Here is a 27,561-nt window from a genome sequence, read left to right as displayed (position 1 = left end):
CAAGAGATACTCCACCTGCAATTTTTTTCTCTGTAAGCACCATTATTACAGTAACCAACCAACTTACCACAAAAATCCTTACAAGCAACTTGTTCAACCATTTCTGCCACTGCAGCTGCTTCTCTTTTTCTCTCAATTTTGCCTTCAACTTGGCAGCTTTTGCCTCGGATCTCGCGGCTGCAGTTTCAAATTCGTCTTTTTGCTTTTCTGTTGCATTGATCCTCCTTAGAAGGCCTGGTATCACCTCAATAGAACGACGGCACATCTCGTCGTCAATCCAATTCCAATACCCGCAGCCACCAATTTCTTCTGAGCAAACGGCGTACCTTCTTCCTGGATTTCTATCAGTCCAAGAAGTAATCATCTTCGTCACTTTACCGCAACGACAAGTAGGAAGCAAAGGGCCGCGATATTTGCGCATTTTTTCCTTCCCTTCACAAAGCTTTTACCTTCTCCCCCTTTTTTTTTCCTTTCAGACTTCTCTCTTGCTTCAATGTCGATGATTTTCCGGCCTGATTTGCCACTCCTTGTTGCTTCAATGTCGATGATACCCAAAGCCGACAGTGCTGATTCTTTCTTGCTCTTCTCCCTCCGCAAAGATCCTTAAGGGAAGATGAAAATGGGTAAGGAAAATGTAGGAAACCTTTTCTCTTGCCACTCCATTGTTGCTTCCATTGTTGCTGTGAAGTTTCGACTAGCAGTTGGGTAGGGTTGGGTTAGGAAAATGGAGGGAGGGAGGAGTTGTGCGCTTTTTGTTTAGAATATGCGGACAAAAATGCCCTTTGAAGAAGCACAGTTGCATTCGTGTGAATTGGTCCTCCGGTTGCAAAATCGGAGAAATTGGCTAAAAGGGCCACGGTTTACCAGTTTTACAAGTTCAAGGGCTTAAAGTCAGAAAAAAATAGATGAGGGGCTTAATTTTACCTAGACAAAGAGTTAAAGGGCCAATTGGATAATTTGCCCAAGTAATAATAGTTGAGAGTAGATGTATGAATGAAGCTAATTGAATTGAATATTTTAGTGCTCAAATTTATTTGATTATTTTAATCAATTTAAAATTTTGTTTGACTTTTTTTTTTTTTTGCTGAATCGAAGTGGAAGAAATTTTTTATTGAATTTAAAAATTATCAAACATCAAAAAAATATGATTAATTAATTTGAATTAAATTAATTTAAACAAACTCTTATCAAATCGAATCAATTTAAGTATCGAATAGTTTTAGTTTAGTTCAGCATTCAGTCTTGATGCGAGTGCCACCGTACAGCTAGTTGTACATATGTATGTGTTCGGTCGGGCGATTATCCTTCCCTGACTCTCTTCCCGTCTCCACCCCGCAAAAGCTAGTGTTTAGTTCGACGCTCCTTCCATCCATCTCCAGGATCAGTATTCACTATATGCAACAATAAATGTTAAAAGTTACTGCAACTTCAATGGCTTCTGCAATCTCCTTCACTCTCCAATCCTCAATCCAAAGAACTCTCTCCAAAAGCCTCTTCTTCACTTTCTCATACCCCATGCCCAAATTCCCTTTTCGTCATTTGCTATCAACCACCACCAAACCATCTCCTTCTTCCCTTCTAGCACCCCTTTGCACCGTTGCTAATAGCAGTGATGTTAATATCGTTCAGAAGGAGATTAACACCCCCTACAAAAGCATCTTCATCGACCCCAAATGTTATCTTTCTTGCTCTATGCCGGACAAAAAGCCTCTCAAAATCGCCGTTCTCCTCAGTGGTGGAGTCGACAGCAGCGTTACCCTCCGCCTCCTCCATCTCGCTGGCCATTCTTGCACTGCTTTCTACCTCAAAATTTGGTTTCACGTTAGGCATTTTTTTTCTTTTTTATACTACTCTCTCTCTGTTTTTTTTTATATTTATTTATTACTAATATATTGATGATTTCCTTTTTGCTGCGAATTCAGGTTTTTTTTTTAAAAAAAAGCTTTTCCGTGTTGTGTGTAATGAGTTTTGCGCGAAATTCTCAACAGTCTAGAGAACTGATTATCATTTGAACATTCTCTGTAGAATTTGGGATGTATTAATTCTGTGGAGAAGAAAGTTGTTATGCATTTCGTCAAATTCTTGAGTGAGCTACTAGTATGACATTTCGGGTTAAACTTTAGTTAAGAGATTCATTATCTTGCAATGCTTCAAGTGAAGAAGATCTGCTATAGTCATTCATACATAAGAGTCATGTAATGCTTATGAACAAATTTCCTGTTAAAAGTTCCCTACCATACCTTAATATTTTACACTTTCTCTACCCAATTGCAGTTCCCTACTCTTTATGTAGCAAATTGGGTTTGCGAACACTAAGCTACCATCTGACTTGATTCCATTTCCTTTTAGGAAGAATTCGAAAACTTTTGGTCTGAATGTCCTTGGGAAGATGATTTGAAGTATGCTAAAGCTGTCTGTGCTCAGGTAATACTTCCTTCTTTTCTATCATTTTAGTTCTTAGTACACTTTACAAATGAGTAAATGTCCTAAGAGCTAAATATCAACAAAAAATAGTTTACTGCAGGTTTTCGTCTTTGTTTTGTACTTTTGCTATTGCATAACCAAGTCCTAACTGAAATATGTGTCATTATGTTCCATCTTTCATGGGCACATTATACTTATAAGTTTTTTGTAGGCATCTGGTTCTTAATATCCTATCATTCCTGAAAAAACTGCACCTAAATTTGATCTACAGGTTGATGTTCCTCTGGAAGTTGTCCATTTGACAGATGAATACTGGAATAATGTGGTATGTGCAGTTTGTGTGCTAATTGAATTGCTTACCATTATGTGTTTATTTTTTATTGGCTACTTATTTTATTCTTGTATGATTTAAATTTTTCTCAAAACTAGAATTTTTTACTCCTATAGGATTTTTAACCTAGTTAAACAATAGATTTCTGTTGGTTGCTCCTTTATTGTGACTTTTTCTGTGTTCGTTTCATGTTTAGGTCTCTTATATTATTGAGGAGTACCGATGTGGGCGCACTCCAAATCCAGATATTCTTTGCAATACTCGAATAAAATTTGGTCAGTGATTTACCGAGTTCCTAGTTATACTCATTGTTTGATTTTCTAAGTAGTTATGGTTTATCTAAAGGATGTACGTTTATCATCAGGTGCATTCCTTGATGCCATCAGTGGCATGAATTTTGACTTTGTTGCTTCCGGTCATTATGCAAAAGTTGTTCACAAATCTGCTGATCAAACAGATGAGTTTTCTGTTTTGGAATTGTCAAAAGATATGGTATGTGGGTGATACAAACTGTATTCTCTTTGGTGGCATTAAGATAATGTTATCAAAAAATTGTCAAAATAGGCAACCTGCTATACAAGCACTTTGCTTTGGCATGTACTGCATCTTAGTTATGCTTTAGTCTCAGTTAACTCCCTCCTAATATGTGCTTTTCCTACTAAAAGCAGACAATAAAATGGTGAACTGATGCTCAGATTTTCCGTAAATTGAATTCTGTCTTTGCCTTTGTGAAGTGATCATTTTTTTCCCATTACATGATTATATGCCTGCTTAAGTGTCTCCTGTAATTCTTTTGCTATGTCTTTCAAAGTACTTGTTTGTGCACATTTAACAGTGAAACTACTACCACACATGCTACATTGTAGATTAGTGGAACAACATCGCAGGTTTTTGGTCACCCCCCATGAAAAAGTTATTGTGTTTCATGTGACATTTGAAAAAGTTACATCCATTTAGACAGAAGAGTTGGGCATAACGTTCTTCTACATCATTTTAAGATGGTCTACACTTCACTACAGATTTCATGTACTTATATTGTAAGTATACATGTTTTTGAATCTGTGGTTTTTCGTCTTTCAGGTTAAGGATCAAACCTACTTCCTATCACATCTCTCACAATCTCAGCTAAGACGGCTAGTTTTTCCTCTTGGATGTATCCCAAAGGTTTGGTGCCTTTTCTATGGATATTTTATGTGTTTTGTATGATATTTCTTTTGTGGGTAGGCTAAGCCTAGTATGACATCAACCATCTCTTTGTTATTGCTGTATACCTCTGGTCACTTTCTGAACAACTCTAACTTGTCTGGCAGACTTCGATGAAAGTTTTCATTCTTATTCTGAATAGTTTGCAGGATGAAGTTCGCAAACTTGCCAAGGCTTTTTGTTTACCCAATCAGGATAGAAAAGATTCTCAAGGAATATGCTTTCTGGGCAAGGTACTTTTCCAGTGACCATTTTCTGATGTATAACAATCTTTGCCACTTCATCTGGATTATTTCTAAGTTCAGAGCATAGTGTACACTTTCAGGCTGAAATTTTTGAATAATATTTCTCATCAGGCCAGCTAATATTATTTTCTTGTACGGTTACCTATGTAATCCTTCTTTTATGTCAATTTTACTCTACATGGTGCAGATAAAGTTTAGTGAATTCGTTGCAAAACAAATTGGTGAGGAGGAAGGTATAATATTGGAGGCTGAAACAGGGGATTACCTTGGAAAACATCGTGGATTTTGGTTCTATACAATTGGCCAACGCCAAGGTCTACGTCTTCCTGGAGGACCCTGGTATGGCTTTTTAAACATCACTTCATACTGGTCACTACAGTTGTGCATTAGTAATTGTTACTGATTACTGGAGATAACAAAGGTGCAGATTACTGGAGATAATTACTTTGATATTGCACCTGGCCTTTGTTAATCTTAGTGTCCTTACCTGAGTGGTGATATTCTACTTAGCAACTTTCTCATGCATCTTGTTCTTGCATAGGTATGTTGTTGAGAAAGATGTTACAAATAACGTTGTCTTCGTCTCGAGAAACTACTTCTCAGTCGATAAGAAAAGGCGCTTATTCCGTGTTGGGTCTTTGAAATGGCTTAGTGGCTCACCACCCAACCAGGTCAACCAGCTCAAATGCAAGGTACAATGACCAATGCATTTCTGGATGATTGTTAATCCCTGATTGACTGACTAATTACCTGGATAGGGAAAAAAGTATGACCAGATAACTGCAAAACTCAAAATTATTTTGAGAGGACCTTGGAGCCATAGACCTTTAAAAGTAGCTTCATGATTGTTTGTTATTGAATATCTTGGTATAAATTATCATTTCTGAGGTGTTTTTGACCCTCAAAAGAATGCTCCAAGTAGTCAATTCTTCCTGACTGCATTTTTTCAGCATCTTCCCCAACATCCAACTTGAGGTTTGTTGAGATCTCCTCTGACAGCATGCCTTGAAGAATTTAAAACCTATGTAATACTATTTTTCTTTTGCCTGGAAGATAATGCCAATGATTGCAATACTGCAATGTGGTAGTGATTAGTGTGATTTGTGTGCCTTAATTGCGTATGTAGTGCTCAAATTGGATGAGTGTACATTATGGTGCTTTTGGAAGCAGAAATCCTTCACATACTCATTTGTAATGGGTTCTGAACTTTTCTTAGGTTCGACATGGCCCTTCTATCTATGATTGCAGCCTGAAAATGGAAGCTGATGAACGTGGTGACATAGTAGCAGTGGTCAGATTATCTGAAGATGATCAGGGTCTGGCGGCAGGGCAGTATTCCGCTTTCTACGATGGAAGGTTCTGCATTGGTTCTGGTGTAATTTTGGAGTCATGGGACGATCAGGGTTTCCCTGTTTGTGCAAAGGCACTTGAAATTGCCAGAATGGAAGATAAGTCGATGCTTGGGAAGCCTGTGAAGATAAAGGAAAAATCGCAGATTGACTTGGAAGGTTCTGAAACTAGATGCCTGATTGGGATTAAATGTTGAATTGACAGTTCCTACAAATGGTAAAAGCAAGGTACCAAAGCATGAAAATGTGTCCAGCTTTCCCCTAAATTGGCTGCAACAGCTTCATGAAAAGTGGTTGCAGGTATTCGAATTGCTGCTTATTCATGCGTGCTTTATGAGACAAGACTTGAAATCTCATCAAGGTCCATCAGAGTTGGGTATCACACCGAAATGGCTGATACCTGACTGCCTTGATTGATCTGGAGCAGATATAGTTCGGGAGTGGCAATGCAGTCTTGACTTTGTGCCGAAACTGGTAAAGGGATTAGTTAACTGCATTGATTTATGGTGCAGTTCTGATTGACTCTTTGAGTCCTCAGTTTTTGAAAGATTTGGCAATAGGGTAAGTGTTTGTTATTTCCTTGGTGAGGAACTGAAGGGCCTGAGTGAACAACCGTGCAATCAGCACACTTCCGTTTGTTTGAACAAGAAGATAAAGGGATTGAGGAGGCAAAATTATGAACAAGGTTGAAGCTTTCCTGGAAAGAATGAAAATCAAAATGCCTGGCTGAGAGTTCCAAAAATCAGAGCTAATCAGTCTCATTAGGTTGCTAGAGTTATAGGTTCTTGATTGATGTAATAGTATACAACCATTTAACTTGGGATCCCAACTTGGCAATTTTCTTGTATCAGTGATAGTTAAATTCAGGTTCGGGTTCAATTCATGTCTTGAATGTTCATTCTAGCATATTTTTATTTCTACAAGTGCAAACAAGCATATGCATGATCTACTAGTCTTGATGCATTTTACTATCTCCAAAATGCAGATTAATGAAGAAGATGTTTAATCTTGGTATAAAAAGAAGGTTAAAGAACTAAGTTCTTAACCCAAAATGCACACGCACACACATAAAACTGCTCGTATAGACCTGGACATATCTTGAGAACTTTCTCATGCATAATCAAAGTGCGATGAAGAACCAAATGCAGGAGAGGAATTCTGATCAACTGGCTCAAAATATTTGGTTTGCAGAAGGTAATTCTTCCATAATTAGCTTTGTTGCTGTGGCTCGATCTATTACCCTTCCATAATTAACCAAATGCACGATTAACTTTGTTTTGTTTCTTGAGCATTAAAATTCTATTACTGCCATGGCTTCCCATTTCAGCCAGGACATGAAAACCTTAAGCTAAAAATCTAGATTTAAAAAAGAAAAAGAATGATAACAAAGCTTATAATTCTAAATTGCCTTCTGTCTTGAAGGAAGAAAAGGTTTTTTAAGAGAATTGGCCTTTGCTGCTAAAACTAATTGTTCAAGCTAATTCTGCAATATATGCAGTGTAGTAAGCTCAGATAAACATGGAAATCCCATTCAAGACTAGGAATGGGAAACTCTTTCCAAGCTTAATCATAAAAGAAAATCTTTTTTCCTTTTTTAGTCACATTCACAACCAAGAAAATAGTATCCCAAAACCAAAAAAAAAAACTAGATGAAATCTACTTTTGTTTGATAACCCAAAGTTCTAATAAAATTGACAGATTGAAGGGTCATATGTTGATGAGAAAGTTCCCACTCCTCCACTTTCCAAGGTGAAGTTTGCAGAGCTTGTTGCAACATTAACTTGCTGATTTGGGTGTGTTGCTACATGATGACCATTAAGGACAGCAATCTCTGCTTGAATTTTTGCTAGTTGGCATTCATCATCGAAAATTTGTTGCTGCAGTAATGCAATCGTCCCAACACAACCGTACACAGGATCTTTGATTCGACAACATGCTTCATAGTACATGGCATTTGCTGCTTCAACTCGTTGTTGCACTGGAACTTGCTGTTTAATTATCAAAATCATCAACGGAAACACATCAAGATTAGTCATTTCTCATACACAAGAAAGTTCTGCTAAAACCAGACATTAACACATGATTTTGCATGCAGTTGTTGAAACTTGCAAGACAGCAAATGTCAGATTAACTTCACTGAATATGTGATTGACATGTTACCTGAAGCATCTTTGCAACATTGCTAGCTCCATAAATTTTGTGAACACAAGCAAATCTTTGAGGATCATTGGGAGGAAAATGAGGAGAGAGTATACAATTGGAAGGGCATCTTCTTCTTAAATACTTACAACCAGCACACCTCTTTGAATTCATTTCTGCGATCCTCAGAGAATATCTTCTGCGTTTTTCCCACCTCAAGATATTGCCAAGATCCTTTCTCAAAATCTGCTATTGTGTGAAGAACAAAATCTAATGGAGATTCTCTTCTAAATCATTCTAGTGTTCTTATAAGCTAATGAATGGAAAAAAGTTTTTCACTTTTTTTTTTTTTTGGATTTTTGAAAGGAAAGTTACCGGTAGACCAAGTTTTCACTCTTTTAAATCATTGAGTTTTGGATGTAAAGTTACCAGTAAATTGAAATTCTAAGCTTAACCATGTTCAGAGATGCAAAAATGGTAAGAATTCCAGCATGTTCAACTCCCTAACAGCATGCATACGCCACTCTCTATTCAGACCAGACCATGGTCCAAGTCTTTTCTTTACACCACTTTCTTTTGTCTCAGTGTTGTGCATCTTAGGCTTAGCTCCAATAACATGCATACACCAAATTTTGCATGCCAGCACGTATATCATTGCCACCATCACTATTGCAGTTGCAACAACATAATGGGTCCGTTTGGATTAGCTGTTTTTTGGGTGTCTTTAAAAAATTTTACTGTAACAGAGTTTTTATAATATATTTTGAGATATTTTTAGAAAATATTTTGAGATATTTAAGAGTAGAAGAGTTTTTAGAATATATTTTGAGATATTTTTTAAATATTAAAAAAATTTTAGACTACTTTTTAAAAATTTTAATAGTATTTAAAAAACTAGTGAATCTAAATATTTTCGAGTGGAAATGGATTTTTTTTTTTGGCTTCTTTTCTAGAAAAAAAAGAAAGAAGTTCAAATATTCTATTAAGGGTTTCGCATGGGTCCCTATATGTTGATTGGCAACAATTCTTAATAAGTATTTTATTTTACGGGGAGAGTTTCTGATTTTTTAAAAGTCAAATTAACTATTTTTAACGTGTAAATCGAACAGACTATCTAGATTAGCATATCCATTTCCTATTACAAATTCTCAAACAACAGCCTTTAGTTGAGTAATAATTTACGAGAACAGTTATTTATTGGAAAATCTATAAAAATTCATTCTGAAAATACATCCTTTATTTAGTTGGGGGATGGATGAAAACAGCCAAAGTTCAGGGGCACTTCTGCAATTTATACCCTCCCTGTCCATCCTTCTCTAGAACCCTAAACCCCTCTAAGAAATGAACCCAGAAAAAAAGAAAGCAAAAAAATGAGCAAATGGTCTCGTCTTATCCTCAACCATCTCCGGCACATAACCGGGCCGGGCCCTCGTCTCCTCCCAGCCCGACCTTCCTCTCCGACCATCATCCGACTCTTTTCGACCGCGTCGGAGCTGGAGGGGACGCTGAAGGCGATCCAAGGGATACTGTTCGAGGTGGAGAGGGACAAGCAGAGGGAGAGGGACGAGAGGAAGCGAAAGGGGCTGGACACGGCCGACATTGACGCGGAGGACGAGGAGGATTTCATGGGCGTCGGGCCCTTGATCGAGAAGCTTGAGAAGGAGAATCTGAGAGGAGAGGCGGAGATGTACGAGGAGATGACTGAGTCAGACTCCGACGACGACGACGATGACAGGTGGTCGATGGAAGAGGTGGAGGAGCAGTGTTATGATTTTGAGGAGAAGTTTGAGAGACATGAACAGCTTCTCAAGGGCTTCACCGATGCCCGTAATTTGCTTATTCTATTGCGACATTTTCCTTTTCTTCATTTTTTCCGAAAGTTTTGTTGACTATGGTTTTTATTATTTTCGGCTTATTTCAAATTTCGGATATTTTGGAATAGAATTATGAATTTGAGTGCATATTTACTTGGTTTGGTGAAGGCATATCGTAAAAATTTGATCTTTGTTAAAGCACTTATTCCTTTATATGCATGCATTAATCATGTAAAACCTGGTGATCTGTGCTTCTAGTAGTTCATTTTAGAGTGAAATGTAAAAAGTTTTTATCATCCCATGCTGAAGCATGTTGGATAAAACTTTAGATTGACAGGCTAATATTGTAAATTGTGGAATGGAAATTATCTAGTATAGAAAGGTTGATATTATGGTTTTTATGCCTTTGAGCAGAGACGCTTGATGATGCCTTTAAATGGATGAGGAGAATTGACAAGTTTGAGGATAAGCACTTTGAGTTGAGGCCCGAGTATCGTGTGATAGGTGAGCTGATGAATCGGCTGAAAGTTGCTGAAGGCAAGGAAAAATTCCTTCTACAACAGAAGCTAAATAGGGCCATGAGGTTTATGCAGTGGAAAGAAGCTTTTGATCCTAATAATCCGGAAAATTATGGAGTCATTGAACGGGAGGAAACAGGGCCCTCTGACGAACATTCAGAACAGGCAGCTTTTGAGACAGAAAACGAGAAGATTGAAGGAGAGAAAGATGATGACAACTTAGAGTTTGATGATATGAAAGAGAGGGATGATGTGTTGTTAGAGAAGCTTACGGCAATTGACAAGAAGCTTGAAGAGAAGCTTGCACAGTTGGACCATACTTTTGGGAGAAAAGGGAAGCTTTTGGAGGAGGAAATCAGAGATCTTGCTGAGGAGAGGAATTCATGGACGGAGAAAAAGAGAGTGCCTCTTTACAGGAAGGTCAGTTAGAGGGTGTATTATGCTGCTTGTTCTAGATTATTATGAGAGCAATCCTGTTTAATGCATGTGCACTGTTTTCTTCTTCTTCTTCTTTTTTTTTTTCCTTTTTTTGGGTTAATTGCTTTGTAAATTCACTCTCTTTCTAATCCAGCTGAGCTTTGGTGTTATACTTGAATAGGGCTAAAGAGTACCCGTATTGTTCACTGTGTCTTTTCATTTCTATTTCACTGCAGTAGCTAGAATTGTTTTTTGACACCAACTTGATCCACTTCTATATTTTCATGGTCTTTGTAATTCTTGGATTTTTGATGTCAACAGTTGATGATCTACTTTGCTTTTCAAACTTTGTGCAACTACATTGACTATCTCAAGCTGCTTGCATATATTGTTTTTGTTTTTGTCATCAGAGTACTTTTGTCCCTTTCCCCATATTATGCCTAGTTGTGATGTTAGTCTGGATACTGAAAAGTGTTAGCCATCCTCACAATCTCTGTTTCTTGTAAAAAATGATTGATTTACTGTAGCAGGACAGACTTTGAGAGCTTATATATGAAATTTAGAGAATGATTAGATAGTATCTTGTGCTTTGGAAGTTTCCCCTGCTCTGTAGCTATGCATCAGTAAACTTCTTGCTATTATCTTATATGTGACATCAAATTTTAGGTAATCATTCCGAATGGTCTTCTCCCTTTTACCTAGCCTTGAGCCCTTAATGTAGGAAATTTCGTGCTTTTTTGTATAACTTGTTGAGCAGGGCTTTATGTACCATATCACATACCTATACTGATTGATTTGGTTGTGGCTGCACGGATTAGATTTAATCCTTAGCAAGGAATCTAGGCCTGGATAATGGCGGTTCTGTTTTCTTTAACTGTTTCTGACATATATATATATATTCATTACTCAGCAAATGATATAAGAAGGCTAAATTTTCTTGTAACCTCTCTACCTAACTGACCGAAGGTCTGCTCAAGCCACACAGCTAAAACTGGAGTAGATACTTCCTGTGCCATGGTGTTTGAATTTCATCATTCACTTTTCCTCCATTAATGAACAATGCTTTGTTAAATTTTCTTTTATTTCAACTTAATTTTTGATCCTTGTGCAAGTTTCTGTTTTTGTTTGACATTCACTCATATAACTCTGTTTGAAAATAAAAATTTGGATGTTTAGTTGCCGCTACAAGTTTATTCTGTTGAATTTTCGTTTTAACTTGACAAATAACAATTGCAGGGTTTTGATGTTAGACTTATTGATGTGAACAGAACCTGCAAAGTTACTAAGGTAAGAGAGCCTGCCTACTTTTTTTTGTTTTGCCATTTTTTTTCTTGCAAAAGACTTTGAACTGATCTCAACTTTGTATGATTCAGGGGGGACAAGTTGTCAAGTACAATGCCATGCTAGCTTGTGGGAACTATCATGGGGTTGTTGGTTTTGCCAAAGCAAAAGGTCCAGCAATTCCCATTGCCCTTCAAAAGGTACTGACATGTGATAGCGTCTAAACCTACCTTAATTTGCCGTTTCAGGAATTGATGCTTCTTATGTGAAAAAAGTTTAGCTAACATGGAGTATAGAAAAAAACCAGATGGGGGTCTGCAAGATAACACAAAATGGAGAATGAACAGTGTAGTTTCTTTCTGAACTTCCTTCACTGATTGAAAGGTGATTGTCCAGAAAAAGATGATCCAAAATGCTAATGAGATTGGAAGACACAGCTAGTCCTGAAAGCAAGACAAGTGTAAAATGTGAATTGGTCTAATCTTATAGGTTGAACTGGGAGGAACTTAATTGAGTTGTTTTTATGATCCAATCTAAACTTGCAAGGAGGTTTACACTGTAGTTGGCTTTCCTTTTTCTGGTTTCTTGCAAGTCATAGATATTGAACAATTACTAATAACCACCCAGATAACATATCACTTGTAGAATTTTCTAGATCGCAGTTTCACCGTTGGATTTTAATCCATTCCCCCCCCCCCCGCCCGGCTCAAAAACCCTCCCAAAAAAAAAAAACTTTGGATTTTACTGTGGAGCTGTTTGATTATTATTTAGGGAAGCATGCTTGGTTAAGGATTATGTTACCAATGACATTTTCTTATTTTAGGTTTAATAAATGGCCATTTAATGTGCTAAGTGCTGTCATGTTTGGATCTCCTATTAACAATGCTATCTTATCCTCATTTAACCTCCTTTGCTTCTTGCTAGCGTTGTAAGAAGGAGGAGGTTTCTTGCTAGCGTTGGGTTCCTTAATTGGTATCGAAAAGGTAAAAAAGATTGGAAAAAGAGATAAAGACAAGGATACGATTTCAAATATTTAGTCCCAACTAAAACTGTAAAACAGGAGATGTTGCCTTTGCCCGGATCTTGTTTCTTTGTTATCTAATGCTGTCATTGAATGAATCTGTTCTGATGAATTACAGAAGTGAATGATTTTGATGCATAAAACACTTCAGCTCTCTTGTTCTTTCTGATTCTTTTGTCTAACAGGCGTATGAGAAGTGCTTCCAGAATCTCCACTATGTAGAACGACATGAGGAGCACACAATTGCACATGCTGTTCAAACATCATATAAAAAGACCAAGGTACCAATGACTGTTGATTTCTTTTATTTTTTGAGGTGTCATAATTGACGTGAAGAATGTTTATCATCTCCTTTCCTTCATTTGTCCTTAGTCATATGTGTATTGCTTGACTAATTAGAGTGATTTTTGCTCAGGTGTATCTTTGGCCTGCCTCCACAAGAACAGGAATGAAAGCTGGCAGAACTGTTCAGACAATTTTGAACTTGGCTGGTTTCAAGAATGTGAAGTCAAAGGTATCACCAGGCTATTTGTATCTTCATTGGGATGCTGTTTTAACTTAATAGGCTGGAATTTTGATTTCAATGCTCTTGTAGGTGGTTGGCTCAAGAAATCCTCATAACACAGTAAAAGCACTTTTCAAGGCTCTTAATGCAGTAAGTAGAATCTTTTCATGTATACTTGTTCATTCTTATCAGTTCGATATGTTGACATATATCCTTGACTTGCATTCTGTTCTGTCTCCCCAGATTGAAACTCCAAAAGATGTCCAAGAGAAATTTGGGCGAACCGTTGTGGAGTCATACTTGCTATAATCCACTTGTGGTTTGCCTTCAGCTTTTGAGGAACAATAGTGTCAAGATGTGGATGAACAGTGTACTTTACAATTTAATGTGGCCTATAGATCTTCGGTGTAGTGTTTCTTTGGGAAGGTCAAAAGTCAAACTGACATCTCAATCTGTTGTTATGTGTGATCAAGTCTACCTTGGAGCATAAAGACGGCATTGCAGAAACCCATTAAAGAATGATGCTACTCTAAATTCACCAGTCAGAAGTTTTGGTAGCATACTACAAACGAGTTAGGAATTTGCATTTCATTATTAAAACTAGGTTTGACTGTTTGAATATTTTGTTCCTGTCTTGGTCTAAATTGTACAAAATACTGCCATAAATGTTTCAACTCTCAGTATGCTAATGTCAGAGTAGCATGCATTCTGTCATTGTAACCATTTTCTTTACATTGCCAATTAGGTTGATGTCAATCATCATGGCTGCTGTTTCTGAAAATTAGAGCTCAATTAGCCCAATTATTCGTACAACTGTGATGTAACTCCTGTTCAGGTTGCCTGTTCTCAGAATTATTTGATGGGAAAAAATGGAACTGGGAAGAGAAGTAAGAATTCTCCCTGCATGTTTGCTTGATTGCCATAGCACCATAGTCATTGTGCTCCATAGAATGCCGCAGATTGTGCAACAGGTTGGCTAATTATTATAGCAATTACCAAAATTCCAGAGGGTTGAGAGCGGGTAGCATGGATCATGCATGGTGATGCTAGAGATTTGAGAATGTTGTCATCATCTATTTTGTATATATATTGATGCCTGCATCATGACTCGTGCAATGAACCAGAAGTTATGGATACCAATCCTGCCTCATGCAGTTTATCTTGAATATGCATTGAATATAATAAGGCTAGCTGGTGAATTGTGATGTTTTTGAACATGAAGCTGCAAATGTGTCAGTTGACTTGAGGCTCAGCAGCCAATGGTGGCGACTGCGCTGTACTACTATTCCCCTATGCTCCTGATTTTTAACATTGAATTCAACAAATACTTGCGGGCTGAGTAAAGCCTTCACGAATAATAAACACAAGAAAAGCCTCTAAGATGATATTGGCACCAAATTCAAGGTCAAATCTCTGGATTAGAATGAGATTTAAAACAAAAAGAAAAGAGCAACGCATTGAAGTAGTGGAAGAAAATGAGAGAAGTAGATGCCTCTTTGGACAAATCAGTTTTTAATAAGTAAATTAGTCATCTTTAGGATGTGGTTGTACTAGTATATCATAAAAGACTTGGTCAATTTAATCTTAGCATGATGTAGCATGTGATATGTCAATCTTCTACCTTTACTATGCTAAATTTTCTCCATTTTGGGATCTTGAGATTTTTGCACCACGTACTGAGATTCATACCATATTCTTGTTACTCTGGTGACATACATCTAAAGTTGCACAGCATACGAGTTTCTCAAGATTCATCCGAACCATCTATGGAATCATTTCCACTCGAGCATATATTCTTTTCAAGAGTTTACGTTGTCTGCATGTTATGGGATTTTGTAAACATAGTTTCTGCTAAAGGATCCCAATATAAATCCTGTTGATTTTCTATTGATTAGAAACACTCGTCATCCAATTGATCAGTTGCTTCTCAACTGTACAACGAGATTTACTTTTTTTACTTAACAAAGTTACCTTCTAAGTTGTAGCTACTCCTCGTTCAGTATTTACTAAATTAGGTATAATTCACCACAATTACTTGGTAATCCGTGATTGGTATTAATACAATACGCCGCGTACGGCAATGTCAAGCAGCACAGTACAGATATCACATGCAGCACCTTCTCTTGGTTTTCCTTTTCTAAATTACATCTTTATGGCTATACATTGAAGTCATCAACATGGTATTTTCTATCCAAGAAAAAAAGGCCTCTACAGCAACGCAATCTGTACCTGGTTAACTTCTAAACTATTTTCTTTTGTTAATAAGTGAGCATTAAGATTTTCAAAGTCAAGCATCAAAACAGGTTGCATCTCTTGCTAGTCAATATAGGTATGGCATATGGCATGAGCTATGATGCAATTGAAAGAAAGCTGCAAATCAATATATCAGTTCATCTTCAGTTTATTACTACCATTATCATTATTTTTTTGTTGACCAAATTGTAAAATTTTGAATAGAATCTTAAACATTCTACATCTCTTCTGTTCTTCCCATAAATATGTAAGCTCAGCAGAAGCGGAGGAAAGGAAACCATTCCAATTCCCAGCAAACTTCAAACTTCCTTTTTAGTTCCATATACATTAGTTAGTACCATCTTCCAAAAGATGGGTAATTACTCAGATGCCCACATTTGCCAGTGCCTGAGCCGTCTGATGACTCTCAGGCGAAACTCAACAGTCATGATTAACGTCGCCGCCGCAGAAGAAGGTGACTGTAGGAAAACCGGCATGCAGTTCGCGGAGGGAGTGCTGAGATTGGCCGACGGGCTTCTCCAACTGGGCCTCAAGCCCGGCCACGTCGTCGCAATTGCTGCTCTCAACAGGTTCTCTTCTCCTCTTCTCTGCTCTTCGTCTGCTCGTTTCTTGCATAGTTGCATGATCATTTCTCATCGGACGTGGGTTTAGCCGTACCACGCTGGTAAACAAGTTTTATCTTAGGAATCTGAATTTGTGGTCTGGATGCTCCTACCCATATATGCCACTTATCTTCTTCTCATAAGTTTGTGCTTATATGTAAACATCAAAAATTCAATACCATGTACGTCAACAAGATTGAGTAGTTAATCTTGACTGCGAATTGGAAGTTTGATATATGTGTCCTGTGACATTGGATTCGGAGCCCGACAAAGTGGTACACCAAATTTCTTCTTCTCTATATTATTCAGAGCAAATTATCCGAAAAGTCACTGAACTTTTTAAATTATAGAGTTTTGACTACTCAATTTTTAAGAGTATATATTTATCTACTAAACTACCAAAAATATAAATTTTGGGTCATTTCGTCTATTTTCATCGTTAAATTTACTAGATTTAAGGATCGTACGAGTTACGAGATATAACCAGATTTGGCAAATTTAACAATGGAAATAGATAAAATGACCTAAAATTTACACTTTTAACAATTTAGTGGGTAATTATATACACGAGTCACAAGATATAACCAAATTTGGCAAATTTTACCATGGAAATAGATAAAATGGCCTAAAATTTACGCTTTTGACAATTTATTGGATAATTACGTACTCTTAGAAGTTGAATGGTCAAACCTCTACTATTCAAAAAATTTAGTGGCTATCCAAATAATTTGCTCCTGAATTATGTAACGGAAATGATAGACGTAATAACAACTAATTAGTTCTGGAAAAAAAATTTACTAAGCTAATCTGATATATAATTTTGCGAAATAAGCAAGTGATTGAAATTTAAAAAAATTATATTAAAAAATGTGTTTGTGATGCAAGCAATATTTTGACGAATAATTTCTATCCAAACACACAGCCGTGAATCCTAGGAGAGTCCTGTACCACTATCAGATTGGTCTCGTACATTCCATCTTCCACTCATTATCCATTCCTAATTTGCCTCTACGACTTTCGATTGTATCAATTCGCTCCCTAATACTTTTGATTTTTTTTTTCTCCTAATGTCGAATATGAATGTTTTTAAGCGCAATGAGTAAAGACAACATTAGCTTTTATTATTTTGTCAAATAGATGCTGGTTTATTCCAAAGGTTATAGCCCCAAATCCAAGAAACTTACAGAACAAAAATTGTTAAACAAGATTCACATTCTTTTTTTTTTTTTGTTAAATTTGTATAAAGTCTGTAATCATGTTTCTTGCTATCCAAATTAAGTGTCAAATTATAAGTATCGTTGGACTTGGAAAAGGAATTAAACCGTGTAAAAAGTATCATTAGTCAGCAGTTGGAGGATCCTGATGTGAAATTATTGTTCTTTTAATCAGCATTTTGCATTTAACAAGAACACCTGACTAAAATCAAGAGGGCTCATACAAAATCACACATAGAATTTGGGAAAATTGTTGTTCATAAATCATGAATGCTAGCTAACTTCTCATATGATCAGCTAGGACTCAGAATGAAATGCATCATATGTCTACTTATGAATCAATCTTTACCTTTCAGTGATTCATATTTGGAGTGGTTACTGGCGGTTACATATGCAGGAGGGATAGCAGCTCCTTTCAACTACCGCTGGGTCAGTTTCCTGGTGATCTTTAGTCACTGTTTACTTTCTTTCTAACTCCATTACCTCGTTCACTTTGAAAATGATTGACAGAAGAATCCAAGAAAGTTTAATGGAGAAGGCAATGATTATAATTTAGTTGCTCTTAACTATTTGACTATTGAGAGAAGAATTCACTTAATCTAGAAAGGGGATAATCGAACCATTCTGAAGTTTACATTCTCCACTCACCAGCATAGATGACTATAAGTTGTACAAACTTGATTGGTTCTTTTAAGTTGTGAGCTGTAAGTCCATGGTTCAAAGTCGCGGTCGCGATTTGGATCGTTCCACGTCGATCTCGACATATTGGTCACGGTCTCAGTGAAACGCAAATTATGAAGCATTTAATATTCTAAATATTGTGAATAATATTCAAAAATATGCTAAACAATAATAATAAAAAAATTAACAAAGGAAAATCTGTAAAATGTAAATTTGCGAGTTAACTCGGGATGACTTGGGCCGACTAGGCTGAGACTATGCATATCGGAGACTTCTCAGCCGAATTCTCAGTGACTCGGCTGAGTTCTCGAAGAGTCAAGTATCTTGGAGTCATCTCGTCCTGGTATCATATCGAAGGGTTCGTTCTGGTGACGACTCGGCCGATTCGTCTCGATCTCTTCCGAGACTTTGAACTTTTCTGGTAGATTTTACTGGACTACTACAAGTTATGCCTTTTGCTTCAAGCAGAGCTTACAGGAGGCAAGATTGGCAATGAATGAAGTGAAGCCTATCATGTTGGTGACTGATAAAACCCATGATTACTGGCACTTCAAATTGCAGACTGACTTAAGGTGGCATGTTTCTATGACCGCTCCTAACTTCAGCAGCCACGGTGATGGTATGACACTTGTTTGTATCTAAAAATACTTACAAATAAATGCAAGGCCTCCCATGTTTATTCTTTAATCCTCAGCATCTGAAACCTTATCCTGGAAAACATTTTTGCAGCAGTTTTGACAACAGAATTGTTGAAGTCCAGTTCTCTGAACTCGGCCAGGCTTTTATGCGCACCTAATAATGCAGCTCTGCTATGCTTTACCTCAGGTATGTTTTGGCCTTCAGGAAGCATACATGAGTTCTTGTACTCGTGTGTATACAATGAAATTCAACAACAATCTTATGGTCGTTAAACAGATGAGTGAAATAGTGAATGTCTGCACATTCTTATATTGATCTTGAAAATATTGAACTAGAAACAGAGGCAAGAATTTTGCTGCTAAGGATGATAAAAATTATATTTTGAGCATTACCTGTACGTGTATGGAGTTATTTTCTGGGTCAGATTCATCTACTAATGTGTTTCACGCTTTCCCTTTCACCCGTTCCCTTTTGGACTGAAATAGGGACATCTGGAAGGCCAAAGGGCGTTATGCTAAGCCATTCAGCTTTGATTGTACAATCCCTGGCTAAATTAGCACTTGTTGGTTATAGTGAGGATGATGTACGCCTTTCTTTTGATCATCTCTTGCTCTTGTTTTCTTCATTTCTTGCACACAACTACAATCATAAGCAATAGAAGAGATACAGGAGCAGAAACAAAGGGCTCTTTTAATCATTTCACTTCTTGATTATTGGCTTCTTTTTACGTTGTATTTTACAGATTTATCTGCATACATCGCCTTTGTGCCACATCGGAGGGATATCTTCAGCTCTGGCAATGCTGATGGTTGGAGGTTGCCATGTTTTTATACCCAAATTCGAAGTCAAGTCGGCAATTAGAGTCATAGAACAACACCACGTTACCTCATTTATCACGGTACCAGCTATGATGGCTGATTTAATCTCTTCAGCTAGGTGAACTACTTCCCCTAAATTGTGAAGTTGCTATTAAGCACCCATCTGTTTGGAATCTTCCGTCAGAGTAACAGAAAATGCATGGATTCCTAGGAATTGCCTGTTCAATGCTGATAGAGGGTAGAGGAGAAAAAATTGTTCTGGTTTGTTTTTACACAAAGATAGATAGTGATGTATTGTAACTTTTCTAGGTGTTGAGTATGCTGCACTTAGTAGAACCACACAATTTTTCCCTCAGTAAAATGATTGTGTCAAATGCTGGATGTGTCTTGCTACATAAGTTTGTTAGATCTTTACATAGCTGCTTATTTATGTACAACTGTTTTTCTCTCCCTACATAATCAGCCTAATCTCATCTATTTCATTTCTCACTAAGTTCACTTTAAAGCTTTCTTCAGGACAACTCAAACTACCAAGAATTTTGAGACAGTCGACAAAATATTAAATGGAGCTGGAGGTCTTTTACCAGGACTTCTTGAAGGTGCCGTCAAAGTTTTCCCAAGAGCTAAACTAATTTCAGCTTATGGTGAGTCTCACAATCACAATATGTCCTTCCTAGTTATGTATTCTCAAATTGGAAAACAGCTCCAATACGAAAAAGCATTTGAAACTGAACATTGTAGGTCTGCTATAATCCTATTTATTGAAGTTTGAGGTATATTAATGTATGACTTTGCTTCCACTCAGCTTAATTTATCTTCAAATAATATTTGGTCCATCTGTCCTTGGTCGGTTGCATCAGTTTTGCTTTCTGTCACCTTTTAAATTGCCATGTAACAACTTTCTCTTGAACTAGTCATGACCCCTGATTGTCTGGTAATTGTGCTTCTAAAGGGATGACAGAGGCATGTTCTTCTTTAACCTTCATGACCCTTTATGATCCAACCATTGGGAGCTATAATCAGCACCGTCAAATGATAGATAGTAAAACTTCCGATTCAGTTCAGCAATTTGCTGGAGTTTGTGTTGGAAAGCCTGCACCACATGTAGAACTAAGAATCAGTTCCAATGGTTCTTCTCAAGTGGGGAAGATATTAACTAGGGGCCCCCATGTAATGCTTGGATACTGGGGTCAAATTCCAAGCAAGTCTTCCTCCCCAGCTGATGAAGGTTGGTTTGACACCGGTGATATAGGACAGACAGATGATTGTGGTAACCTTTGGCTTATAGGTCGCAACGGCAGTAGAATCAAGAGCGGGGGAGAGAATATCTATCCTGAAGAGGTAACCATCACTAACCAGTTCTATCTTCTGTTCTTTCCTATTCAATTTTCATAAAATGAAATCCCGGATTTTGTCGTGCGTATTCGTCGTTTAAGTAACAAATGCAAGGAGCAACTTACACAAACATTTACTTCTTTTATGTCCTGAATTCTACAAATATAAGGTAGGTACATGAACAATGGAGCATCAAACAAACAGATTGAAGGATATATACATGATATGCACACTTAGGAATCACATTTTCATTTGTTGCTTACTATTGATGAGTTTAAGGACACAGGTTGAAGCTGTTATATTGCAACATCCTGGTATTTCCACAGTCATTGTTGTTGGGCTCCCGGACTCTCGCTTGACGGAGATGGTAGTTGCATGTATTCGACTAAAAGATAACTGGCAATGGGACGAATTCAATCCCTGCAATGACAAAGATCACTGCTTATCCAAAGAAATCCTACAGCAGTTTTGTAAAGATAAGAACTTGACAGGGTAATTGCTGTTGCTTAATGCGTTTTCTCCCCCTCTAATTGCATCGTTCATATGTACTAAGGCAAAACGTCAGCCCTTTAACACCATTTTTGTTATCTCCTTCCGCAGATTTAAAATTCCCAGAAATTTCATTTTGTGGAGGACTCCATTTCCAATGACAACAACAGGAAAGTTGAGAAGAGATGAAGTCAAGAAAGAAGCTATGTCCCGTTGGGTAAATGAAAATGTTTTCTCCAGCGGGGTGTTGCTGTCCAGCAACCTGTAACTATATCAACACAGAAACTAACCTGCAACTCTTAGCATGAGATGTCTGAGCAATCGGTCCAAGACTTTGCTAGAGACAAATTAGATTTAGCAATGCACGAAAAGAAACATTAAGTCAGTTATTTGAACATCTTGCCCAATTTTTGTACCATGAAACCTGGATTTAGCCATCGCAAAAAGGAAAGTAAGGGTACTGATTGGCATTTAAACATGCTTCTGTACACTTACAGGACACTGAGGACCAATCCAGCATAATATTGTCAAGAACAGGAGAATTACTATTTTGAATGCATCACTTCACCATTCTAAGGAGAAGAGGGTTTATTACTTAAGGATCTAAAGCATGCAAGTGTCAAAAGCTGGTTTGATTCCTTTTGAGGAGATACTGTTCAGATGATGGATGCCGCACATGAATACGGATTTTTGAGAATATATGAACTCATCATCTTAAGAAACTATTATGAGTAGAATGTTGAGCTAATCATAAAGCTTAACAATAAGATTGTTACAACTCAAGGGTCAAATTTAGATGAAACAAAATGGTCTGACTTGAGGAATATGGTAAACCCTGTCAAAAGTAATATTTTCACAAGAAAAAAAAAAGGCTAAGAAAGCAAAAATGGATAGCACTGTATTTTTATTGTTTTTTCACCCTTAATTGGACTTTTGAGTTCTAACATGAAACCTATTGATTTTTTGGTGGCAGTGGAGTGTAACCACATTAAACTTAAAATGACACAAGTTTAAGTTAAGAAGTCAACCGTATTTTAACTAAAAACTATGATTCATGATTTTTTTAGAATTCTCTCTGCAATGTCACTGTCGAATTTAGATTCAAAACCTACAATTAAGAGTGCGAAGAGTGTAGAATTTATCAAATTTAGATTCAAACCACTCTGATCCTGTGATCCATGTACTACTCAAACCTTGACCCAATTAAGCTTCAAGGCCAACCAACCTATTTCGGACGACATACGCTAATATTACTTATTGTAAGAGTGAATTTTGTTTATATACACTAACTCAGTGTATAAGTATAATTATGTCTGTGAACATATACTAAATGAAATAAATACAACAACCCACACTAACTTCAGTAAAAGCCCATCTTACCGGGCACAAAGCCTCAATTTCGACTGGAGCATCTAATCAACCTAGTCCAACATAGAATTCAGCTGTGAATTGAGTGGGCTTTCAAGATTCTTATTCAGCCCATCTTAAAGCAAGCAGGGAGGAGAAGGTCCGATATAGATTGGATTGGGTCGTCTAACATAAGAGGTGCGCCGCCCCAAATGATAAATGGCAACTGAGTGAGGAATGTATTTTGGACTATGGAGTATTGATTGACCCCAGTCCTCCTTCCCGTCTCTTTACTCTCTTTTGTACCGTAGAGAGTCTATTATGTGACTGTGTGTGAAACATGGTTCGTCATCGCGAGTCGAGATCACATCGCAATTGCAATTATTTTACATCCGTCGTGGCACATCGATTAGATATTAGATGACGTTAAAGTACACAAATTTTTTTTAAAAATATTAAAAATTACTAAAAATAAAAAATATTATAAAAGACACAATTTAAAATAATATTACTCTAGGTAGACTCGGATATTTTTACAAAATTCATGCATCACGGATTCAAATAAAATGAATAAGAGCGAGTCGTCACCACGAATACGAAATTATCCACGATTTGGAGATTGGTATCGTACCAATCCTCCGTTCCGATTATGACTCGGACGAAATGACTAACCATACTGTGGAAGTGGAAAATGGAGAACAATGAAAATGCACATGCAGCAGCAAACCAAACAAAAGAAATCACTCCTGCTGCTATTGCAATTACTAGTTTAATCAGAGGTGTTGGATTAGAGAAGAAAAGAGCGATAGAAGACGAACGGAAGACTATTTACCAGTCCAAACAGCCTTTCCTCTCTTCTTCTGATTTCCCTCCAGTCTTCGTCTTCGGCATTGCAACTTCCGCTTACCAGGTCACCCTCCTTAACGTAGCCCTGTGCCAACTCTTATTAGATTTCTTGTTCTATTCACTGAATTCTTGAGGTTTTCTGCAACTGGGCTTTAAGTAACTTGTACAAAAATTGTCTCGAGTTCATCTCAGACCAGCAGAGAAAAGAATTTCACCGGCATTTTCTCATGCATGTTGGTTTTCTGTAAGCAGTAGTATTGACTTACAAGAAAGAAGGTTACTGAAAAGAAAGTTTTTTTTTATTATTATTTTTATTTTGATTGATGAATAGGTGGAAGGAGGGAGCAATGAGGGAGGTTGGGGTCCTAGCAGCTGGGATGATTTTTCCCATACACCAGGTTTTTTAATTATTACTATGATCCCTTGTTATTATTAGGGATGATAATAGGAGCGGGCGGAGCGGGTGACTGCGGGCACCCACCCCGCGGGGGGCAAATGGGGAGGGGTTTGGGGCGGGGGGAATTTTTTCCGCCCCGCTTAGAAACGGGGCAGGGGGCGAGGGAATGTATCCCTTCACCCGCTTTAAAAAAATAAATATATAAAATATATATATGTATATAATTATATATATAATATATAATTTAATTAGTTACAAACTTATGATAATGATATTATTAGTTATATGTATTATATAATGTCTATTAGTATATATAATATAATTGATATTATTAATTATACTAATAATTATATATGTGTACTGATACAAATTATTAATTGGTTATACTAAATTTACTAATACATTTATACTAAATCCCTAATTACACTTAATACAATAATATTTTTTTCTTAAAAAATGCACAAGTACAATAATGAATTAGTGATTGTATTTGTGCCAAAAGTGAAAACTTGACTACTTTAATTATATTTATTTCATCATGTTGGATTGTATTCAAATAATTTTTGTTTTATTGTTTTTATAAGTTTCAATTGTAAAATTACAATGAATAATAATTTGATGATGTGTTGATATTTTAGTACTTGATTATTTGCTAAAATTTAACCATAATAAAATTATATAATAAATTTTTATTAGCCCCGCGGGTACTAGCGGGGCAGGGCGGGGACGGGGCGGGGAGAGCGGGGGACGGGGGATGGGCCGGGGGCCGGGGGAGTTTGTAGGCAGCGGGGCGGAGGATGGGGGAGGGGTCCCCTGCCCCAACCCCGCCCCGTTGCCATCCCTAGTTATTGTTATTATTGTAACTGGAAGGAAAAATGAAATTCACCTCTTCAGTTTATCCTGCTGCTTAGGCAATATTTGTGATGGAAGCAATGGAGATGTTGCTGCCGACCAATATCACCGTTACAAGGCATCTGTTTTTTTTTTTTTTTTTTTATTTCCCTTTTATTGCTTTCGAACTTTTCTTTTAGTGTCTAATGAAGCATGGATGCCAAAGTGCACAGCTTTTAGTCATGAAATTTGATTAATTTGTCTGATATCAGGAAGATATTGAACTCATAGCCAAGCTGGGTTTTAAGGCATATCGCTTTTCCATATCATGGACAAGAATCTTTCCTGGTAAATCTCAACCACTGCAGGGTCTAGAGTAGGTTTCATTATGCATAAATGCTTGTTGATTCTGGAATGACCAGGGTGCTGCTCTATGTTCTTCTTGATGCTTTCTTCATATATAACACCAAGGATATGTGATTTTCTGTGTTAGTTGGAAAGGATAATTAGACAATGAAAAGATCAATTCATCAAAAAACAAAAATAACTGAAGGAATATTCTACATCACCTACCACTATCAGTCTTCCACATTCACTTACTCTTGGCATATTATGTAAGATACACTGAAGCATAGTAGATTATAAGGTCATGAATGCTGACCATCTGTCTCTTTTGCTTCCAACTTGTATCCTTTTGAGAAGATGTTAGGTTTCACCATTGTCCTTTCCAAACTCTAGATTGGTTCCTCTTCCATGCTTCATCAACTCTACTGAAGATAATGCTTGCTAGGACATGAAGAGTTTCACCTCAATCACCTGTCTCTACCCTTCAGATATTCCTAAAAAGTTTTCTCAAATGCTAAGATATCCTTGTCTCTCCTTGAACTGCATCTTAATTGGTACCATTATCTTGGGTTTCTTTGTCTTCCTTGTCACTGCAGATGGTCTGGGATCCATAGTCAATGATGAAGGGATAATGCACTATGACAATCTAATTAATGCTTTTATCAGCAAGGGTATGTTCTCAGTTTTCTATTTCCATAGTATTATGCTCTCAGTTTTCTATTCCCTACTGGAGAACCCAACTAATTCGAAGATATAAATGCTGAAAAGAAGATCTCTTAGTTTTAGCTCTTTTCTTTTCTTTTAAGTTTTTTTGGCCTTCAGCAAAGGGTATACCATGTCATGTTTCAAAACAAGAAGTGGAAAATAAAAGAATTTTGCTTCCTTTTACTTTCCATTTTATTTAAATTTTCAAATATTTAGAACAAGTATATTTCAAGAAGTGTCTGCTTCTAAATAGAAATTTTTTTCTCTTTTTCTTTTTAAATAATTATTCTTAGGAGAATTGTACATGTTTTTATACATCATGATGCTCTTGTAAGTTGTAACCAAAAGGTGTAGAAAGGCAAAGGTGGAACAGAAATATAACCTCAGAATGAAAAGTGTATCTCCATTTGTTGAGTAAATGATGTATCAGGTTACAAAGGGACAACATTCTTGTTCTGCCCAGACTTTCCTTTTCTATCCTGTACATATTCACTGAATAAAATCCCCGTCTTGCTTTGAGGATTCATCTTGCAGAAACTTGCTTTACCAGATTCAGCGACAGAGTCAAGAAGTGGATTACCATCAATGAGCCACTTCAAACTGCAATTAATGGATATTGTACTGGCATAAATGCACCAGGAAGGCATGATCATTCTTTATCTGAGCCATTATTGGCAGCACATCACCAGCTATTGGCTCATGCTGAAGCTGTCTCCATATACAGAAACAAATTCAAGGTATGGATTTGCAGTTTCTTGAGACCTGGCTAAGGGTAGCATTCCATACTTCACGACAGGGTGATCATTTTTCGAAGTACTCATATCACAAGAAGTTTGACACTGATGTCTGCATTCTCCTTTCTTGTGAATATCTTCCAATGTTAAAGTTGGCAGTAGAATCAGTTTCGAAGTCATAACATTACGTTATTGTCAGTTATAAATGTAATGGCCATGTCACTAATTTTTCTCGCAGGACAAGCAAGGAGGACAAATAGGCATAGCGTTGGATTGTGAATGGGCAGAGGCGTTGTCAGTTAGGGAGGAAGATCTAAGGGCTGCAGCGAAGCGTATTGATTTCCAACTTGGATGGTAATTCCCTTTCTACATCATTTTCTACTGCAGCTAGAATTACTAGATTTAGCATCTTTCTTTTCGTTTCTCATCATTTCCGCTGAAAATTGTTGCATTTCTTTGATTTGTTGAGTAAAAAGATTCAAACTTCACGGTTAGGTGTACATGGTCTCTGTTTTTCACACAACAGAAGTTGAATGTTGGTCAAGGTTTCGGTCTGTACTAGCTTTTCACAGCAAACAAAGTATACGATCCTGCCAGCAAACTTGCTTTGCAAAATGCAAACTGGATGAGATTAATAGTCAATTTCAATTATTTCTAAACATCTTTGTTAGGTACTTGGATCCTATATTTTATGGAGATTATCCAGAAACAATGCGAGAAAGACTTGGAGAAAAGCTTCCAGAATTTTCTCAGAAGGATGAAGAGCTGCTTAGAAATTCACTGGACTTTGTTGGTTTAAACCATTATACCACAAGGTTTATTGTTGATGCAGAGACCAACAGTGAAGACAACGATGTCTTCTATAGAGTCCAGGGGATGGAAACCATCCACAATAGATGATTTTTCACTTCTAAATTCAAGTATAATATGTACTCGAAAGCTTATTAAACTTAGAAAAGAGGAGATATGTTTACCCCCTCACCGTAAGGTCTTGATTCCGCCATATCTAGCAATCAACTGTGGAACCCTCTTACCACAACCCAGCCTCAAGCAAGTGATCAATCAAAACAGAAGACAG

At 37.1% G+C, this 27,561-nt stretch overlaps 4 protein-coding genes across 5 annotated transcripts; all 4 read left to right on the top strand.

Moving 5' to 3' along the window:
• The first annotated feature begins 1,226 nt into the window (after positions 1–1,226).
• LOC113708796 (uncharacterized) lies at positions 1,227–6,435 on the top strand. The gene is given in 11 exon segments (XM_027231396.2): positions 1,227–1,821; positions 2,350–2,424; positions 2,696–2,749; positions 2,952–3,030; positions 3,120–3,247; positions 3,836–3,919; positions 4,108–4,191; positions 4,391–4,542; positions 4,745–4,895; positions 5,420–5,739; positions 5,741–6,435. Coding segments are annotated over 11 exon segments (1,770 nt in total). The 5' UTR covers positions 1,227–1,407; the 3' UTR covers positions 5,970–6,435.
• A 2,525-nt stretch (positions 6,436–8,960) lies between these two features.
• Positions 8,961–14,028, top strand: LOC140014761 (uncharacterized). Its single transcript, XM_072066073.1, has 8 exons — positions 8,961–9,518; positions 9,920–10,443; positions 11,677–11,727; positions 11,814–11,921; positions 12,928–13,023; positions 13,158–13,256; positions 13,338–13,397; positions 13,491–14,028. Exons 1-8 carry the CDS (start codon positions 9,062–9,064, stop codon positions 13,554–13,556), a joined length of 1,461 nt encoding a protein of 486 aa, XP_071922174.1. The 5' UTR covers positions 8,961–9,061; the 3' UTR covers positions 13,557–14,028.
• Positions 14,029–15,327: 1,299 nt separating this feature from the next.
• On the top strand, positions 15,328–21,860 carry LOC140014839 (2-succinylbenzoate--CoA ligase, chloroplastic/peroxisomal-like). Of its 2 annotated transcripts, none has more exons than XM_072066378.1 (10): positions 15,328–16,069; positions 17,673–17,745; positions 18,466–18,616; positions 18,730–18,822; positions 19,122–19,219; positions 19,379–19,572; positions 19,971–20,098; positions 20,407–20,795; positions 21,076–21,281; positions 21,390–21,860. In XM_072066378.1, exons 1-10 carry the CDS (start codon positions 15,852–15,854, stop codon positions 21,544–21,546), a joined length of 1,707 nt encoding a protein of 568 aa, XP_071922479.1. In that variant the 5' UTR covers positions 15,328–15,851; the 3' UTR covers positions 21,547–21,860. The 2 variants fall into 2 exon arrangements, with proteins under 2 accessions (XP_071922479.1, XP_071922478.1); XM_072066377.1 differs by having other exon boundaries at positions 15,330–16,069; positions 18,727–18,822.
• Positions 21,861–23,316: 1,456 nt separating this feature from the next.
• On the top strand, positions 23,317–27,540 carry LOC140014706 (beta-glucosidase 42-like). Its single transcript, XM_072065804.1, has 8 exons — positions 23,317–23,535; positions 23,803–23,869; positions 24,780–24,838; positions 24,972–25,047; positions 25,641–25,715; positions 26,284–26,486; positions 26,722–26,837; positions 27,155–27,540. The coding sequence occupies exons 1-8, from the start codon at positions 23,317–23,319 to the stop codon at positions 27,381–27,383; spliced, it is 1,044 nt and encodes a 347-aa protein (XP_071921905.1). The 3' UTR covers positions 27,384–27,540.
• The last annotated feature ends 21 nt before the right edge of the window (positions 27,541–27,561 follow it).

This window comes from Coffea arabica, chromosome 9e (genome assembly GCF_036785885.1).
Source record: "Coffea arabica cultivar ET-39 chromosome 9e, Coffea Arabica ET-39 HiFi, whole genome shotgun sequence".
Lineage (NCBI taxonomy): Eukaryota > Viridiplantae > Streptophyta > Magnoliopsida > Gentianales > Rubiaceae > Coffea > Coffea arabica.
The sequence above is the reverse complement of the archived record's forward strand: the minus strand, read 5'-3'. Positions and strand labels throughout refer to the sequence as shown.